Source organism: Mustelus asterias, chromosome 12 (assembly GCF_964213995.1).
Source record: "Mustelus asterias chromosome 12, sMusAst1.hap1.1, whole genome shotgun sequence".
NCBI lineage: Eukaryota > Metazoa > Chordata > Chondrichthyes > Carcharhiniformes > Triakidae > Mustelus > Mustelus asterias.
Genome location: NC_135812.1, coordinates 18,550,638 through 18,571,898, shown reverse-complemented (window position 1 = coordinate 18,571,898; position 21,261 = coordinate 18,550,638). Strand labels below are relative to the sequence as shown.

Sequence of the window (21,261 nt, the reverse complement as noted above, 5' to 3'; positions counted from 1 at the left end):
CTCCCTCCGTGTAACCGAACAGGTACCGGAGTGTGGCAACTCGGGGATTTTCACAGTAGCTTCATTGCAGTGTTAATGTAAGCCTACTTGTGACACTAATAAATAAACTTAAACTTAAACAGTACCTCATGTTCTAAAACGGTTGCAGTGTCATTGCCCACTGACACAAAGCATCCAATACAGAGTCGATTCTACCAACTTTTCCTCTGATAGATAAGGAAAATTTCCAATTCTAGCTCAGTTAATTGGCACAGCACGCTTACAACAGCTAACTAGTTCTCTGTGACGGAAACATCTTCCTGTTTAAATACCACCAGCAATTTGAACCTGATGGAACATCAGAGATGTCTGGTAAACGTTAAAGCTAATGAGACAAAGCTCTTGTTGCAAGAACGCAGAGTGCTTACGAGTGTAGACGGTGCTAATCCATTATCTCCCCTGCTGTTCAAGTTGTTAACATGCACTCCCACATCAATTCATGTTTAATGCACTCTGCCAAACGACGTGACTCCAGATCTGACTGGCTGTTCAGGCTGAGCGGGACACAAGCCTTGTTTCACCCATCCGTGTTGAAAACATGGCCCCTGCTGAATGACCATGGTCGGAACCACTGAATGTGGCCAAGATGAGGTCCATAGGGCAGCCCCCTGGTGGATGGAGTCCACACCAAAGCAAACACACTAAAAAGAGGAAATCAGCAAAGCAAAAAATGATTTTGAACTTTATTTTTAAAAATGCATTTCCCATTTTTGGCACAATTGACTATATATAGAACATAGAACATTACAGCGCAGTACAGGCCCTTCGGCCCTCGATGTTGCGCCGACCAGTGGAACCAATCTAAAGCCCCTCTAATCTACACTATTCCAATATCATCCATATGTTTATCCAATAACCATTTGAATGCTCTTAATGTTGACGAGTCCACTACTGCTGCAGGCAGGGCATTCCACGCCCTTACTACTCTCTGAGTAAAGAACCTACCTCTAACATCTGTCCTATATCTATCACCCCTCAATTTAAAGCTATGTCCCCTCATGCTAGCCATCACCATCCGAGGAAAAAGGCTCTCACTCTCTACCCTATCTAATCCTCTGATCATCTTGTATGCCTCTATTAAGTCACCTCTTAACCTTCTTCTCTCTAATGAAAACAACCTCAAGCCCCTCAGCCTTTCCTCATACGATTTTCCCACCATACCAGGCAACATCCTGGTAAATCTCCTCTGCACCCTTTCCAACACTTCCACATCTTTCCTATAATACGGCGACCAGAACTGTACGCAATACTCCAAATGCGGCCGCACCAGAGTTTTGTACAGTTGCAGCATGACCTCCTGGCTCCAAAACTCAACCCCTCTACCAATAAAAGCTAACACACCGTACACCTTCTTAACAACCCTATCAACCTGGGTGCCAACTTTCAGGGATCTGTGCACATGGACACCCAGATCCCTCTGTTCATCCACACTACCAAGTATCTTACCATTAGCCCAGTACTCTGTATTCCTGTTACTCCTTCCAAAGTGAATCACCTCACACTTTTCCGCATTAAACTCCATTTGCCACCTCTCAGCCCAGCTCTGCAGCTTATCTATGTCCCTCTGTAACCTGCCACTTCCCTCCGCACTGTTTACAACTCCACCGACTTTAGTATCATCCGCAAATTTACTAATCCATCCTTCCACGCTCTCATCCAGGTCATTAATAAAAATGACAAACAGCAGTGGCCCCAAAACAGATCCTTGCGGTACACCACTAGTAACTGAACTCCAGGATGAATATTTCCCATCAACCACCACCCTCTGTTTTCTTACAGCTAGCCAATTCCTGATCCAAACCACTAAATCACCCTCAATCCCATGTGAACCAATGCAAAAGGAATTACCAAATTTAGTGAAGAGTTTATTACTACAGGCAGGTCTCTTGTTTGCCCCACTGGGATTGTGTACATAAAATTTCAAGTTCCAGTTCTCTTTCTGCACCTAGTGATGCACCACTACAGACTTTCATCTGTTTCCGTAGCTAGTTATTCCTAGGACAGGTCGTTAAACTGTCACCAGGGGCTTATAGCTTGAGGAGTGCCACTCCACACCAAGCGTGGCTGAGCAGGGGTCTCTCCTGCTCTTACTGCTAAGCATTGGTGAGTTTGGAAGGATTTTGTAGGTTGACACTCAACTTGTTTGACAGCGTTATGAACACACCTTCCATGGCCACACCTTCCTTGGCCATCAAATCCTGGGGTGGGACTCGAACCTTGGAGCTTCTGGCTCAGAGCCAGGGACACTATCCACTGTGCCACAAGACCTCCTGTGCACATAAGGCGGTGCATGATAATGCTGACACTTGTATATCTTACATTGGAATGTTAGAACAGTGTGTTTCTGACCTTGGGGGGAATTCTCAGTCCGTTCATGCCAGTGGGATTCTCTGGTCCCCCTGGCAATGCACCCCCTCCCGCAGGTTTCCCAGCGGTGTGGGGTGATGTCTCCCATTGACAGCGGTGGGACCAGAGAACCCTGCCGCCAGCGAACAGCACACAGGTACCCGCAGCCGAGAAACACCCGGCTGGGAGGCCGGAGAATTCCCCCCTTACCCCTGAATCATAGCAGAATTAACAGTAAAATCTCAGCACTTGTCTCTAAGTTTTGGAGATATTCTCATGTATTCTAACTAAATCTGTTCAGGAAAATATTCTTTCTTTAAGAAAGCTTACAGCATGCTTGCCTTCATCGTTCGGGGCATTGAGTTTAAAAATTGGCAGGTCAGGCTGCATCTGTACAGAACCTTAGTTAGGCCTCATTTAGAATATTGAGTACAATTCTGGTCGCCACACTACCAGAAGGATGTGGATGCTTTGGAGAGGGTACAGAAGAGGTTTACCAGGATGTTGCCTGGATTGGAGGGCATTAGCTATGAGGAGAGGTTGGATAAACTCGGTTTGTTCTCACTGGAATGACGGAGGTTGAAGGGTGACCTGATAGAGGTTTACAAGATTATAAATCCAGGTTAAAGTCCAACAGGTTTATTTGGTAGCACGAGCTTTCGGAGCACTGGCCCTTCATCAGGTGAAGGGGCAGTGCTCTGAAAGCCCGTGCTACCAAATAAACCTGTTGGACTTTAACTTGGTGTTGTGAGACTTCTTACTGTGTCCACCCCAGTCCAACGCCGGCAACTTCACATCAAGATTATGAGTGGCATGGACAGAGTGGAGAGTCAGATGATCTTTCCTAGGGTAGAAAATTCAAATACTAGGGGACGTAAGTTTAAGGTGCGTGGGAAAAAGTTTATAGAAGATATGCGAGGCAAGTTTTTTACATAGAGGGTTGTGAATGTCTGGAACGCGCTGCCCAGGGAGGTGGTGGGACCAGGTATGTGTGGTGAACCACTGTTACTACATGTGTGTGCCTGGACACACCCACGCTGCACCTGGCCCGAGACTCCTCCCTTTCCACCTGAGATCCCTCCCTTTCCACCCAGAGTGGGGTATAAAGGTGATGGTCCCTCCTCCTCGCCTCAGTCTAGACCAGGTCAGCAACAAGGGTGTGCTCCTGTTCTCTGTGAATAAAAGCCTATTAGTTTCCCTCACTCTCAGAAGTCTTTGTGTCGTAATTGATAGTGCATCAGTATGATAGCGGGCAGCATTTAAGGAGCAACTAGATGGAATACATGAATAGGATGGGAATGGAAGGATACGGACTCCGTAAGAGCATACGGTTTTAGTTTAGGCAGGCATCATGATCGGCGCAGGCTTGGAGGACCAAAGGGCCTGTTCCTGTGCTGTACTGTTCTTTGTTCTTTGTCTTTGTTCATTCTTGTAAGCCTGAGTGCTTTTGAGCAGCGTGTGTGTGTGCGTGTGTGCGAGTGTGTTGAACAAAAACTGAGGGCTATTGGTAAGAATGAGGACAGTTGGCTAATTGTTTCCAAATGAGAATATAGAGTGGTAGCAGTGCTCAATATCTGATATCCTTTCCTCAGTCGGGAAAATTCACATTGAAAGGAGAGACATGTTTTAATTTACCAGTGTTGGTGGTGGAATTGCTAATAAACATAGAACATAGAACATAGAACAGTACAGCACAGAACAGGCCCTTCGGCCCACGATGTTGTGCCGAGCTTTATCTGAAACCAAGATCAAGCTATCCCACTCCCTATCATCCTGGTGTGCTCCATGTGCCTATCCAATAACCGCTTAAATGTTTCTAAAGTGTCTGACTCCACTATCACTGCAGGCAGTCCATTCCACACCCCAACCACTCTCTGCGTAAAGAACCTACCTCTGATATCCGTCCTGTATCTCCCACCACGAACCCTATAGTTATGCCCCCTTGTAATAGCTCCATCCACCCGAGGAAATAGTCTTTGAACGTTCACTCTATCTATCCCCTTCATCATTTTATACACCTCTATTAAGTCTCCCCTCAGCCTCCTCCGCTCCAGAGAGAACAGCCCTAGCTCCCTCAACCTTTCCTCATATGACCTACCCTCCAAACCAGGCAGCATCCTGGTAAATCTCCTCTGCACTCCTTCCAGCGCTTACACATCCTTCCTATAGTGAGGTGACCAGAACTGCACACAATATTCCAAATGTGGTCTCACCAAGGTCCTGTACAGTTGCAGCATAACCCCACGGCTCTTAAACTCCAACCCCCTGTTAATAAAAGCTAACACACTATAGGCCTTCTTCACAGCTCTATCCACTTGACTGGCAACCTTTAGAGATCTGTGGATATGGACCCCAAGATCTCTCTGTTCCTCCACAGTCTTCAGAACCCTACCTTTGACCCTGTAATCCACATTTAAATTTGTCCTACCAAAATGAATCACCTCACATTTATCAGGGTTAAACTCCATTTGCCATTTTTCAGCCCAGCTTTGCATCCTATCTATGTCTCTTTGCAGCCTACAACAGCCCTCCACCTCATCCACTACTCCACCAATCTTGGTGTCATCAGCAAATTTACTGATCCACCCTTCAGCCCCCTCCTCTAAGTCATTAATAAAAATCACAAAGAGCAGAGGACCAAGCACTGATCCCTGCGGCACTCCGCTAGCAACCTGCCTCCAATCCGAAAATTTTCCATCGACCACCACCCTCTGTCTTCGATCAGACAGCCAGTTGCCTATCCAATCGGCCAACTTTCCCTCTATCCCACACCTCCTTACTTTCATCATAAGCCGACCATGGGGGACCTTATCAAACGCCTTACTAAAATCCATGTATATGACATCAACTGCCCTACCTTCATCAACACACTTAGTTACCTCCTCAAAAAATTCTATCAAATTTGTGAGGCACGACTTGCCCTTCACGAATCCGTGCTGACTATCTCGGATTAATCCGCATCTTTCTAAAAAATATTTTGATGTTATCAAATATAAACTGAAGAGAAGTAATCAGAGGCAGAATAGCTTCAGTTCATTACCGCAATGGCAGAATTCTCCAGTTTGGTAGGCCTCGCTACCGCTGCCAGCGGGAACGGAGAATTTGGCGCTCAGCCAAATCTCCATTCACTGCAGTGGGACTGGAGAATCACAGCCAGGGCGAGTTTGGAGAATTCTGGCCATGGTCACCATTTAGCATCTGCATTGTACTTATCAAGCTGGAGCTTGCAAGTTGATTCCATTTCTTGGGAAGCATTTAAGACAGCCATCTGTATGAATACGTCTTTCACCTCATTTGAGATGGTGACGGTTTCCATTGGTGACGGATTACAGGCGAGTGAAAGGAATTGTAATCATAACCCTCATGAGGGGGGCAGATCAAATGGCCCTCCGTCTCCTTGAGCACTAGGTGTAGATGTGCTCAGTTGGAGCACTCTGGCTTCTGAATCACAAGGCCTTGGGTTTAAGTCTCACTCCAAGATTTGTGCACAAAAATCAAGGCTGCCACTCCAGTGTGGCACTGAGGGAGCATCGCCCTGTCAGAGGTACTTTATTTCGGATGAGAGGCCCCATCTGTCTGCTCGGTGGATGTATTAGTCTCCAGGGCACTATTTTGAAGGAGAGCAGGAGAGTTAGCCCCGGAGTGCTGGACAATATTTATCCCACAATCATCATTTCAAAGACAGATTATCTGGTCTTTGTCAAGTTGCTGTTTGCGGGAGTTGCTTTGTGCATATCGGCTGCTGCATTTCCAACATTGCAACCGTCACTCCATTTTAAAAAGCACTTATTGACTGTGAAGTGCTCTGAAGTGTCCGACAGTCATAAAAATTGCAGTGTAAATGCGAATCTTTTAAAAACCTTGATGCCTCAGCCGGTGACCATTCAGATACCCGCTAGTGTTCCCAGAATCATAGAATCTACGGCACGGAGACAGGTCCTTTGGCCCAAACTGGTCCGTGCCAACCAAAAAGCCCATCTAAGCTAGCCCCATTCGCCTGCATTTGGCCCATATGCCTCTAAACCTTTCCTAGCGCTGTTCCCACAAGCTACAAGTGCAGTACAATTTGATCTGATGCTTTGAAGTGCGCTGTGACACCATGTCATAAAGCCACACCTTAGAAATTCCACCCTTAAGTAAAGCTGACTCTGGTGGACGCAGTGGCATTGTGATGTTGTCACTGGACTAGTAATCCAGAAACCCAGGGTAATGCTCTGGGGCTCTGGGTTTGAATCCCACCATGGCAGATGGTGAAGTTTGAATCCATTTAAACAGAAAAGCCTGGAATTAAAGTCCAATGATGACAGTGAAACGATTGTCATAAAAGCCTATTTGGTTCACTAATGTTGTTTCGGGGAGGAAATCTACAGTCCTTACCTGGTCTGGCCTACATGTTGATTCCAGACCCACAGCAATGCGGTTGACACTGAACTGCCCCCTCAAGATAATTAAGGATGGGTAATAAATGCTGGCTAGCCAGCAGCGCTCACATCCCCATGAATGAATCAAAAAATACAGTCCGCTGATACTGGAGGAGACACTGTTCTCCCCATCAGAAGCTTTTAATTACATTTAAAAAAAGGCAAAATTACTTTTTTTTAAAACCGAGTTGTAATGGGTTTGTGATTACTTTTCTATTTCGTGCAAAATTAAACACAATAATCAGCGATTGGAAATTTTCTGAACACATTCTATCCTTTAATCACTTTCTACATTTCCCAGCCTGGTTCAGATACTAATTGACACGAATTCAGTAATGAGCATCTTATCAGTGGAAGTTAAAGTTTATTCATTATTGTCACAAGAAGGCTTACATTAACACAGCAATGAAGTTACTGTGAAAATCCCCTAGTTGCCACAGTCCGGCGCCTGTTCGGGTACACCGATGGAGAATTTAGCATGGCCAATGCACCTAACCAGCACGTCTTTTAGACTGTGGGAGGAAACCGGAGCACCCGGAGGAAACCCACACAGACACGGGGAGAACGTGCGGACTCGACACAGACAGTGACCCTAGGCCGGAATTGAACCTGGTTCTATCGGCGCTGTGAGGCAGCAGTGCTAACCACTGTGCCACCCTGCCGCCCATGAATGTAGCCAGTAGAGAATGGCAAGGGAAGTGTGTAAGAGAAGCGTAGGACCATGAGAAACCACAGCTGGTCAGTCAGATCTTCCCATTGGATGCCTCATGATGTGATCGAGTTACAGTCTGATCACCTTAAAAATAAATAGCCTTGCAAGTGTCCAAAATGGACAGAGGCAAAACCAAAGAAGGAATTGATGGGCTTGCTTCAAGTAGAAGACTTTGGTGGATTGACAGTGACTCCAGTTTTGCTTCTTTTGATGCAAGTGAAATGACACAATTTAATTTTCCTGACGTCCACTTCTGATTTCATTATCAAAGGCATGGTTTGAGAAGACTCTCTGTAAATAGACATGTCAAAAGAATGCTGTGCTGAGTCATAGGACAAGCTACCATCCTATAAATAACTGGCATAAGAATAAAATGTGCTAGTCTTGCTACCCAGCAGAGGAAACTAGATTCTTGTTGGGGTTGTTGGGCTGGAGGATTAGCTATGAATGCCGCAGGAATTGAGCCAAAGGATTGGAATAAAACACTCGTGATATAGCCTGGTTAGCAATTAAACTGGGCGGCCTGGAAAATACACACAGGGTTGACATCATGGACTCTGTGAGCAACGGTCACTGGGGATTGGAGGAGACTTTGATTTGATTTGATTTATTATTGTCACATGTATTGGGATACAGTGAAAATTATTGTTTCATGCACACTATACAGACAAAGCGTACTGCTTATCGAGTACATAGGGGAGAAGGAAGGGAGAGGGTGCAGAATGTAGTGTTACAGTCATAGTTAGGGTGTAGAGAAAGATCAACTTAATGCAAGGTAGGTCCATTCAAAAGTCTGATGGTTAGCAGGGAAGAAGCTGTTCTTGAGTCAGTTGGTACGTGACCTCAGAGTTTTGTATCTTTTTCCCGATGGAAGAAGGTGGAAGAGAGAATATCCGGGGTGCGTGGACTCCTTGATTATGCTGGCTGCTTTCCCGAGGCAGCGGCAAGTGTAGACAGAGTCAATGGATGGGAGGCTGGTTTGCGTGATGGACAAAGGGTTCATGGCCCTTTGTCTATCTCAAAACAGTAAACATCAATAAAGGATTGCCTATCGAGCCTGCACTGACCACAATCCCACCCAGGCCCTATCCCCACGTATTTAAAGTTAAAGTTTATTTATTAGTAAGGTTAGTAAGGTTTACATTAACACGGCAATGGAGTTACTGTGAAATTCCCCATGTCACCACACTCTGGCGCCTGTTCGGGTCAATGCACCTAGCCAGCATGTCTTTCTACCCTGCTAGTCCCCCTGACACTAAAGGGGCAATTTCGCATGGCCAATCAACCTAACCTGCATATCTTTGGAGTGTGGGAGGAAACCGGAGCACCCAGAGGAAACCCACTCAGACATGGGGAGAATGTACAATCTCCACATGGACAGTCACCTGAGGTCGGAATTGAACCCAGGTCCCTGGTGCTGTGAGGCAGCAGTGCTAACCACTGTACCACCCATAATTTACCTTTAGCAAGAATATGGCATTCTCTCTCTCTCTCTTTCTCTCTCTCCCCACGTCGAGATAGGATATGGATCGCCTTAGTCTAACAGCTAAAATCTAAATAAACTTATCCCACGACAGACAGAACTGTTAACATTTTGAGTTTGATTTTGAGGAGAAGAGTTGTACTGACTGGAAACATTAACTCTCTTTCTATCTCCACGATACTTCCAGACCTGTTGTTATCCCAGCATTCCCTGCTCACCTGTCAGCCACTGCGTTTCATGCAGAGTTTGGCCAATCTTTTTACAGAACCTGAGAGATCTGTGGCTTGATTTGAAATGTTGCGGTAATGCCCTAGAAATGCTCGTCACACTGTTTGAACCATAAACATCTGTAATTGAACAATTTGCATTTCTATCATGGAAACACAGAAAGGAGGCCATTCAGCCCTTCAAGCCTGCTCCGCCATTCATTATGATCATGGCTGAGCATCCAACTCAACAGGCTGACCCGACCTTCCCCCCATATTCTTTGATCCCCTTCCTCCCAAGTGCTATATCTAACTGCTTCTTGAGAACATACAGGGGGTGATTCTCCCACAAGACCATAAGACATAGGAGCAAAATTAGACCACTCGGCCCATCGAGTCTGCTCCGCCATTCAATTATGGCTGATATTTTTCTCATCCCCATTCTCCTGCCTTTTCCCCATAACCCCTGATCCCCTTATTGATCAAGAACCTATCTATCTCTGTCTTAAAGACACTCAATGACCCGGCCTCCACAGCCTTCTGCGGCAAAGAGTTCCACAGATTCACCACTCTCTGGCTGACGAAATTCCTCCTCATCTCTGTTTTAAAGGATCGTCCCTTTAGCCTGCGGTTGTGTCTTCTGGTTCTAGTTTTTCCCACCAGTGGAAACATCCTCTCCACATCCACTCTATCCAGGCCTCGCAGTATCCTGTAAGTTTCAATAAGATTCCCCCCCTCATCCTTCTAAACTCCAATGAGTACAGACCCAGAGTCCTCAATCGTTCCTCATACGACAAGCTCTTCATTCCAGGGATCATTCCTGTGAACCTCTTCTGGACCCTTTCCAAGGCCAGCACATTCTCCTACCCACTGTGCTGCTTTTGTAGTGCAGTGGGCCTGGAGACTCGAGTGGAGGCTGTTTCGCGGGCTCCCCATTGGACACCATGGCCTCCTCATGTCTCCTGGTGCCGGATTTCCAGCGCTGTCAGCTCCGTGCCAGGAATCGGCGAGGAACTGCCTATTATATTCGAAAGCTAATTTTAATATAATTTAAATATCATTAGCGGGCGTGGAATTTCTAGCCTCTCCCCCCCACTCTCCCCCCAACCCCTCCCCCACCAGGAGTGGTTCACTCCAGCAGGGTTTAGTATAGCTTCCCACTTGCGAGGAGCTGGCAGCCCAACCTCTCTGGAGTGTAGGGGGGGACAATCGAGGCTGGGCATTGCCACCTCAGCAGGGCCAGTCTTGGCCCCCTGGAAGTGCCCAAGGGGCAAAGTGCGAATGCCTGGGGGGAGTGGGTGTGGGGCTGCCAGTGCAGGATAGAGGGGTTCAGAAGCGGGGGGAAAGATCAGGGCTTCCGGGGAAAGGAGGGCTTTCGGAGCTGGGCCTGGACACTTCCCCGGGTGCCAGCGATCAGGCCGTTGTGGGGATCGTATGGCCAGCGATGCGGGGGTAGTGGGGCTGGCCACCTATCGAGTTGGCCAGCCATTGGGAGACCGGCAGACAGGGGCTACTGCGCAAGTGCTGATATCAGCGCTGACAGATCGGCGCGTGCGCAGTGTCCTGCTCAGCTCTATGCTGCTGGCCTCTCCAGCGGGGATAGGCCCCGCCCACTGATTTGCATCGCGATTCACGCTAGTGCACTCTGTGGTGCAGAGTGTGGGAGGTTCATTTTGAAAATCCCCGCTGAAAAAACCAGCAGAATTTACTGCAGTTTTTACACGAATTCAACACTTAGAATTTTTTTGGGAGACTCGCCCCCACAATGTTTTGGCTTCAATTGCTTTCTGTGGTAGTGAATTCCACAAGCTGACGACTCTCTGGGTGAAGAAATTTCTGCTCATCTCTGTCCTAAACAGTCTGTCCTGTATCTTCAGACTATGCCCCCTGGTTTTGGACACCCCGCCATCGGGAATATCCTTTTTGCCTCTACCCTGTCTAGTCCTGTTAGAATTTTATAGGTTTCTACGAGATCCCCTGTCATTCTTCTGAACGTGGAGATGCCGGCGTTTGCTACCAAATAAACCTGTTGGACTTTAACCTGGTGTTGTTAAACTTCTTACTATTCTTCTGAACCCTAGCGAATATAACCCTAACTGACTCAATCTCTCCTCATATGTCAGTCCTGCCGTCCCAGGAACCAGTCTGGTAAACGTTCTCTGCACTCCCCCTATAGCAAGAACACCTTTCCCCTGATAAGGAGACTAAAGCTGCACACGATATTCCAGGTGTGGCCTCACCAAAGTCCTGTATAATTGCAGCAAGACATCTCTAGTCCTGTACTTGAATCCTCTCACTATGAAGACCAACATACTATTTGCCTTCTTTACTGCCTGCTGTACCTCCATGCTTACCTTCAGTGACTGGTGTACAAGGGCATCCAGGTTTCGTTGCAAATTCCCCTCTCCTAATATATGGCCATTCAGAAAGCAATCTGCCTTACTGTTTCATCTACCAAAGTAGATAACCTCACATTTATCCAAATTTTGCTGCATCAGCCATTCATTTGCCCACTCATTCAACTTGTCCAAATCACATTGAAGGATCTCTGCATCCTCCTCACAGCTCACCCTCCCACCCAGCTTTGTGTCACCTGCAAATGTGGAGATATTGTACTTACTTCCCTCATCTAAATCATTAAAATATATTGCAAATAGCTGGGGTCCTAGCACTGATCCCTGCAGTATCCCACTAATCACTGCCCACCATTTGGAAAAAGACCTGTTTATCCCCACTCTTTGTTTCCTGTCTGCCAACCAGTTTTCTATCCATCTCAATACACTATCCTGAATCTCATGCACTTTAATTTTACATGCAAATCTCTTATGTGGGACTTTATTGAAAGCCTTCTGAAAGTCAAGATAAACCACATTCACTGGCTCCCCCTCATCAACCCGACTACTTACATCCTCTGTACAGCAACTTGCAAAATCAGAAAAGAACAGCCAATGACAGTCACATCACATTTTTGGAGATGATGATGTTCAGTGCTGCCTGGTTACCTGCATTATCAAATCTTAAAGTTTGTTTATTAGTGTTGCAAGTAGGCTTACACTAACACTGCAATGGAGTCACTGTGAAAATCCACGGAGGCACAGTGGTTAGCACTGTAGCCTCACAGCACCAGGGACCCGGCTTCAATTCCTGGCTTGAGTCACTGTCTGTGCGGAGTTTGCACATTCTCCCCGTGTCTGCGTGTGTTCCCTCTGAGTGCTCCGGTTTCCTCCCACAGTCCGAAAGATGTGCTGGTTAGGTGCATTGGCCATGCTAAATTCTCCCTCAGTGTACCCCAACAGGCGCCAGAGTGTAGCGACGAGGGGATTTTCACAGTAACTTCATTGCAGTGTTAATGTCAGCCTATTTGTGATACTAATAAATAAACTTCAACTTAAACTTCTACTGGGACTGCAATTGTGTATGGGGATAAACTGTTTATTTGTATGGGATTTTAGCTGTGTGAAATGTTTCTTGGATGCTTATTTGCCTATTTGCCAACACTAACAGGGGCTCAATGGGAAGTGGCTCATGGTCTTTGATCTTGTTCACTGTACTCCATAATCATGGACTTCATCCAGTAAACAATGGCCGTATCTACATAACCCTTCGTATCGGGAATGGTGAAAATTTCATCCGAACTTTTATATGATAACATTTGCCATAAGTATTTCATAGAATCCATAGAATCTCCACAGTCCAGAAGGAAGCCATTCGGCCCATTGAGTCTGTACCGACCACAATCCCACCCAGGCCCTATTTCCATAACCCTCATTTACCCTGCTAATCCCCTGGCACTAGGGTCAATTTAGCCAATCAACCTAACCCGCACATCTTTGGACTGTGGGAGGAAACCCACGCAGACACGGGGAGAAAATGCAGTCTCCACACACTGACCCGAGGCCAGAATCGAACCTGAGTCCCTGGCACTGTGAGGCAGCAGTGCTAACCACGGCATTACCGTGCTGTCCAATAGTTTAGACAGTTACATGGGAAGGATGGCTATAGAGGGATATGGGCCAAATGCGGGCAATTGGGACTAGTTTAATGGTTTAAAAAAAAGGGCGGCATGGACAGGTTGGGCTGAAGGGCCTGTTTCCATGCTGTAAACCTCTATGATTCTATGACTCAATAGTGTTTTTTTCAGAAACTAAAAGGGGCAAGTATTCAGTAGTGATGAGCCTTACTTTAGCAAAGATCATTCTGGTGTTTTGTTCAAGATGAGAGTTTGAGTAAATTTGCTCAGTAAGGAGTGGACTTGCCAGCTTGAACCTATCTGCTCATTTAAGTCAACCTCAAAGGAACCTCAGATCTTAGTAATTAAAACAGGCATTTGAATTTGCAAAAGAACAAAGGATGGAATTTTCTGATTTTTCTGTCTCAGTGGGAGTGGGAAACGGTATGGAAGCTGCCAGCCCCAGGGGCGACTTTATCCACCGTATTTTTAGGCCCTTAGTAAAAGGAGATAAGAGGCAGGTCCCACAATGTCACACTGGTGGGACGTGCACTAATTGAGTCAATCCTACCAGCAACTTTAAAAAAAAATAGAAACCTACCCCTGCTCCCTCCCCACAGAACGGCGCCCCCACTTGGTACGCTCTCCCCCATATCACGGAGCTCCCCCCGCTCCACCTCGGACATGGAACCCCCACCATACAGAGCCCCCCCGTGGAAACCCCTCACGGAAGCCCTCCCATGCAGAACATAGGACCACTCTACACCCCAGTGGGCAGTGCCTGGGCACTGGCTGAGCATGACCCTCTCCCCTGGGGGCTGTACCCACCTGAGCACCTCCGGTTGGTTCTGCTCATCAGGTGGGGCACGTCATGGGGGAACCTGTCGTGATTCATGCCCGGGTGGGAATGGACAATTTAACGGTGGGGGAAGGGCACTTTCAGGCCTAATAATGATATTTAAATATATTCAATTCAGGATCCCGATGTTCACTGTCACAATATCCATTACATCAGTGAAGTGGGAAGTTTAAAGTTTTAAAGTATTTATTAGTGTCACGAGGAGGCTTACATGAACACTGCAATGAAGTTACTGTGAAAATCCCCTAGTCACCACACTCTGGCACCTGTTCGGGTACACTGAGGGAGAATTTAGCACGGCCAATCCACCTAACCCGCACATCTTTGGACTGTGGGAAGAAACTGAAGCACCCAGAGGAAACCCACGCAGACACGGGGAGAACGTGCAAACTCCACACAGACAGTGACCCAAGCCAGGAATTGAACCCGGGTCCCTCGCCATGTGAGGCAGCAGTGCTGACCACTGTGCCACCGTGCCGGCCCGAAGCGGGGTGGGGGGGGCGGGGGGAACAATCGCAACGGAAAATCCCGCCGGCATAAAATGTTTTGGGACTCCTGCAGGATTTCCAGCCCCCACCGCCAATACTGCGCCCCTGAAAGCGGGAGTTGAAAGCCCTGGAAAAGCATAGCAGTTCAGTCAGGGTCTACAAAGAGAAAAGGGGGTGGGTCAGCATTTCCTCTAAGATCCATCCTTATTTTCCGTGTCGCATTCATCGTCGTTGCTGGGAGGGGGTTGGAATTTGTTAGTTAGGCCACGGAATTGTGGGAACAATGTGAATGAATCCTTGGCAGAACCTGCTGAGAGTTAAGGGGTTTGGACAGCTGAGAACAGGTGGAGAGATGAGCGGGAGTCAAGTACAATGGCGTTCACACAAGTGTAAAGCAATGTTTTTGGGCAGGGATTGCTTTCTGTTCAGGCGCTGTGATGGGCAGCACCAGGTGGGGCCTGTTCGATTTCTATCGCCCGCCTACAGCTGCAACCAGGGTCCTTGGAGAGGCTGAGATCGAGGCAGGAGGCCCCAGGCACCAGAACAAATTTCCAGGGGAGAACAGTAGCAAGAAACAGCCGCAAATTGTTTTCTTTAATTCCAACTGATAGAGAAATGAAACCTGGAGTAGGCTGTGAGAGGAGGGCAGCAGAGAGAAGCTTGTGATGCCTGAGTATTTCACAGTGAGACTGAGAAAAATGGGCTTCCCATAAAGGGGAGATGCCGGCGTTGGATTGGGGTTAACACAGTAAGAGTTTCAACAACACCAGGTTAAAGTCCAACAGGTTTATTTGGTAGCAAATGCCATTAGCTTTCGGAGCGCTGCTCCTTCGTCAGATGGAGTGGAAATCTGCTCTCAAACAGGGCACAGAGACACAAAATCAAGTTACAGAATACTGATTAGAATGCGAATCTCTACAGCCAACCAGGTCTTAACCAGGTCTGTATCTTTAAGACCTGGCTGGCTGTAGAGATTCACATTCTAATCAGTATTCTGTAACTTGATTTTGTGTCTCTGTGCCCTGTTTGAGAGCAGATTTCCACTCCATCTGACGAAGGAGCAGGGCTCCGAAAGCTAATACCATTTGCTACCAAATAAACCTGTTGGACTTTAACCTGGTGTTGTTAAAACTGTTACTGTGTCTTCCCATAAAGCTCAGAGACATAAAGCTCAAAGAGGCCGAACGGGATTTTCCAGCCGCATTCACTCCAAGGCCAGAAAATCCCACCCAAGGTCAACAGATCTTTGCATGGTCCGTGTCCCGCCTGCTATGATTCCCGTGGTGGACCAGGAGAGGAAAATTCCACTAGTAAGGTTTATTTTTAAAAAAATATTCATTCATGGGATGTGAGCATCGCTGGGCCAGCACTTTATGCCCATCTCTGAGGGCAGTTAAGGGTCAACCACATTGCTCTGGATCTGGTGTAACATGTAGGCCAGACCGGGTAAGGACAGCAGATTTCCTTCCCTAAAGGACATCAGTGAGCCAGATGGGTTTTTCCGACAATCGACCATGGTTTCATGGACATTTTAATTTCCAGGACTTTTACGTTCAGATTTTTATTGAAATCAAATTTCACTATCTGTCATGACGATATTTGAACCTGGGTCCCCAGAGAATTGCCCTGGATCCGTGGATACTAGTCCAAAGAGAATACCATTAGGTCACTGTCATTCAGAAGTTTCACAACACCAGGTTAAAGTCCAACAGGTTTATTTGGAATCACGAACTTTTGGAGCGCTGCTCCTTCTTTGAGCCAGCGGTTTGAGGTATCGATGGTAGCCATGATGTGGAGCTGCCGGCATTGGATTGGGGTGGGTGCACAGTAAGAAGTCTCACAACACCAGGTTAAAGTCCAACAGGTTTATTTGGAATCACGAGCTTTCGGAGTGCTGTTGGACTTTAACCTGGCGTTGTGAGACTTCTTGCTGTGCTCACCCCAATCCAATGCCGGCAGCTCCACATCATGGTTGCCCACATTCAGGGACATGTCAAGGGTTCAGCTCCTATGTAATCAACTATAACTAAGCAGCATGTCGGATGTATTGCTCAGGTTGGGAAACTGTTAATCCTTTGGTTCAAAGGCCAAAATCAACGCTGTGCCCCTGTGAGTTTAGACATCATTTAGAAAAAGGCTAGGAGTCCTTATGATGATCTAAAGAAGCATCAACGGGAGAGTTCGAATGATGCAAGTAGGGAGTGGTTTATATGTTTTACAACCAGAGCCAATTTTCCTAACATCATGGTCTCAGGTATTGGGTGAAGCTGCCATACTGAGGAGGAGCCCAATTACTGGTCATACTACTCCACATACTGAGGACTGAGGAGGAGTCAGTTATGCTAATCCTGAGACCTTGGCTGAAATCATATTGTAAAAAGTGCCAGAATCAATGACGTTTTGGAAGTTGGTATTGGTTCCCTGATGCGCACCCTGTTTGTGTTTTATTTCAAGCTGGTTCCGAGTGAAGGATCTCACCATACAACAAAGTGTTGTCCTGCATTCTACCAGGAAATATGCTTCCCTCCCACTGGCATGCACCAGGTGCAGTTTTTCTGACCATGCATTGAGCTGCCCTCTTGATCTCTCGCAGCAATATTATTTGAATAGTGTTTGCAGTTTTTATGAAGAGTGCATATTCCAGGAAAACACCAGTAGCAAGGGTGGCACAGTGGCACGGTGGTTAGCACAGCTGTCTCACAGCGCCAGGGGCCCGGGTTCAAATCCAGCCTCGGGTCACTGTCGGTGTAGAGTTTGCACATTCTCCCCATGTCTGCATGGATTTACTCCGGGTGCTCCGGTTTCCTCCCACAGTCCAAAGTTGCGTGGGTTAGATGGATTGGCCATAGTAATTTGCCCCATAGTGTCAGAGGGATTACTCGGGTAAAGTTGATTTATTAGTGTCACAAGTAGGCTTACATTAACACTGCAATGAAATTACTGTGAAAATCTCCTAGTCGCCACAAGCTCCAGTGCCTGTTCGGGTATACTGAGGGAGAGTTTAGCATGGCCAATGCACCTAACCAGCACGTCTTTCAGACTGTGGGAGGAAACCGGAGCACCCGGAGGAAACCCACGCAGACACGGGGAGAATGTGCAGACTCCGCACAGACAGTGACCCAAGCCAGGAATCAAACCTGGGTCCTTGACGCTGTGAGGCAGCAGTGCTAACCACTGTGCCACCGTGCCACCCACAGGTTTACGGGGATAAGGCCTGGGTGGGATTGTTGTCAGTGCAGGCTCGATGGGCCAAATGGCCTCTTTCTGCACTGTAGGATTCTATGATAATCATGATCAGTTAGGTTATACTGATGGAATTGGATGCAATTTCTCAGGATTTAAAGGTGGATTTACAGTACAACTGTAACATTTTACTCTCCAGTGATGACTGTGACTTGGAGTCCAGGTCAATCTGATATGGCACACAGTGGAAGGAGACTCTCTGGAGGAGACAGTCTGACTTGCTTTCACCTCCGGGTCAGTTTGGGCTTTCCATCTGATTTCCAGTTCAAGTATAGTCATTTTTGTTGTCGCGCTGACAGTAAAAGTTCAGGCAGGATTCTCCTGTTCTTGCCCATGGTGGGACCTGTTGCGAGCGGGAACGGAAAATTTGGCGTTTCCGCCAACACTCTATTCTCTTTCAACGGCACCAGGAAACTCCAGCCGCCAACGAGGACGGAAAATTTTGGTCAAAGACTATGGCCGGAATCCTCCGGCCGCTCACGTCCCGCCACCACTGCCAGAGAGGACGGAGAATTTCAATTATATCTCTGTTTACTGCAGCGGGACTGGAGAATCCCGCTGGCATGAACGGCTGGAGAAACCTGCCCCATGACCGTCGGTCAGCCTTATTCAGCCCCTTTATTGGGAGGGGTGTTCAATCAGCAAACTGAGATGCTTGGCTAGACTTCCCCTCTCAGAAACTGTGAAGAGTTCTCCTATCAGTCTTAGCTAGATTTGTTGCCTAGATCCACTCTGACAACAAGGGGGAAGTGATGGCCTAGTGGCATTATCACTAGACTATTAATCCAGAAATTCATCTGGGGACCCGGGTTCGAATCCCGGCACGGCAGATGGCGGAATTTGAATTCAGTATAAACAAATATCTGGAATTAAGAATCTACTGATGACCATGAAACCATTGTCGATTGTCAGAAAAACCCATCTGGTTCACTAATGTCCTTTAGGGAAGGAAATCTGCCATCCTTACCTGGTCTGGCCTATATGTGACTCCAGAGCCACAGCAATGTGGTTGACTCTCAACTGTCCTCCAAGGGCAACTAGGGATGGGCAATAAATGCTGGCCCAGCCAGCGATGCCCATGTCCCACGAATGAATAAAAAAAAACGAGACTTAAGGGGGTTTTAAATCTGTAACCCACAACTCCAGTCCAGGATGTGGCAAATTTCAATTGGGTTGCTTTACAGATGTGCATTTCCTGTCTGAGCCTGATCAGTGTGTCATTATTATTGGGAAGAAAATGATTTCTGTATTGCATCTCTCAGCCTAGATATGGATAAAGTGCAAGGGGTGTGTGTTTGAGGTCTGATGCTTTACATCCTGGGCTCATATTTCAGTGATCTTTCTACGTACAAAGCCGAACTGTGTATTTTGTTTTACTGCGTCATGTTCTCACTACAAAATATTTTGTTTTGAACTGGGTACTGTCATAGTTAGACTGTACAAGGTGATTTAAAAAAAAATCCTGTTGAAATAATGGGGAGTGCAGTGAGTATTTGAACTCCATCCTTCCCAAGGCGAGGTGTCATTTTCCTTCCATCTTGTGCGCCTATTGTTTGCTACAGAGGAAGAGGTGTGGAGCAGCACGGTGGCACAGTAGTTAGCACTGCTGCCTCACAGCTACAGGGACCTGGGTTCGATTCCCGGCTTGGATCACTGTCTGTGCGGAGTCTGCACATTCTCCCTGTGTCTGCGTGGGTTTCCTCCGGGTGCTCCAGTTTCCTCCCACAATCCAAAGATGTGCGGGTTAGGTTGATTGGCCATGCTAAATTGCCCCTCAGTGTCTCGGGATGCGTAGGTTAAAGGGATTAGTGGGGTAAATATGTGGGGTTACGGGGATAGGGCCTGGGTGGGATTATTGTCAGTGCAGACTCGATGGGCCAAATGGCCTCCTTCTGCACTGTAGGGATTCTCTGGACTCGGCCTGCATTTAATCAGTGTTAGTGAGTCTGTAATGGGCAGTTGTCACACACTAAATGGGTTCATAAATCTTCCCAGGTGAACTAATCCCAGTTTCTTCTCCCTGTGAAAGGGGTAATTTAATCATTTATTTATTTTTTATTTGGTGCCATGATAAAAACTTGTTGCTTCTCTGTTCCTTTACAGACTGGGCGTGTGGATAAAAATCATCCCTTGGTATGTGGGCACACGGCGCCCGTACTCGACATCGACTGGTGCCCACACAATGACAATGTCATTGCCAGCGGCTCGGAGGACTGTACAGTTATGGTAAGGACTGGTCAATTATTGCATGGACATCACATTCAGTAAGATGGTGATAGATAAATATTACTTACTGTTAGGTTTGTCATCTCCATATTGGCCCTCTCGCACACTGTGGGGGGAGTTTTGAAGAGTATCTCAGGGCATTTAAAAGAAAAATAGCAACTATGCGGGAATCTGGATCATGGAATTTTACAACACAGGAGTGCATTCTTTCCGGTGCATCTGTCAGCTCCCTGACACTTAGCAGCTTAGATCCTCTCCCCTGTCGTTCCACCATACGCATTCAAGGCTTTGTTTCCCAATTATATATCACTCTTCTTGTAAAACTATTATGGATTTTACTATTGTTTTTGATAAGGCAACAACCTTCAGCATTGTTAAAGCCTGACATTTATGTTTTTTTTTGTCTCTTGTTTCAAAAGTCATTATTTTTTTTATTTCCTCTGGGATGTGATGGGGCATCACTGGCTCAGCCAGCATTTATTACCCATCTCCAATTGCCCTTGAGAAGATAGTGGTGAGCCGTCTTCTTGAGCCGCTGCATTCCATGTGGTGTAGGTACACCCACACTGCTGTTAGGGAGAGAGTTCCAAGATTTTGACCCAGCGACAGTGAAGGAACGGCGATATAGTTCCAATGATGAGGAGATGCCGGCGTTGGACTGGGGTGAACACAGTAAGAGTTTTAACAACACCAGGTTAAAGTCCAACAGGTTTATTTGGTAGCAAACACTATTAGCTTTCGGAGCGCTGCTCCTTCGTCAGATGGAGTGGAAATGTGCCCACATTTCCACTCCATCCGAAAGCTAATGGTGTTTGCTACCAAATAAACCTGTTGGACTTTAACCTGGTGTTGTTAAAACTCTTACGATATAGCTCCAATTCAGGGTGGTGAGTGACTTGGAAAGGAACTTGCAGGTGGTGGTGTCCCCATGTATCTGCAGCCCTTGGTGTAAGACATTATTCAGCTGGAAGTGGTTTCAAAGTGGATTAAAGGATGTTCCTGCTCTAGAGGGAGTGCAGAGAAGGTTTAACAGACTGATTTCCTGGGATGGCATGACTGATGTATGAGGACATCATCTAAGGCAAAGCAACTCACATGATTGGCATTCCATTCACCACCTTAAACATACACTCCCTCCACCACTGACGCACTGTGGAAGCAGTGTGTACCACTGCATATGTAAGATGCACCTGCAGTAACTCCAAAGACTCCTTTGACAGCTCCTACCAAATCCACGATCTCTACCACGTGGAAGGACAAGGGCGGCAGGTACATGGGAACATCACCAC

General features: G+C 46.9%; 1 protein-coding gene across 5 annotated transcripts in view; it reads left to right on the top strand.

Moving 5' to 3' along the window:
• Positions 1–21,261, top strand: part of LOC144501291 (coronin-6-like) — a 303,060-nt gene that overhangs the window by 179,997 nt on the left and 101,802 nt on the right. For all 5 annotated transcript variants that reach the window (XM_078224864.1, XM_078224861.1, XM_078224860.1 and 2 more), the window contains one exon: positions 19,850–19,972. In XM_078224864.1, the coding sequence (XP_078080990.1) occupies positions 19,850–19,972 (123 nt within the window). The remainder of the gene's footprint in view (positions 1–19,849; positions 19,973–21,261) is intronic.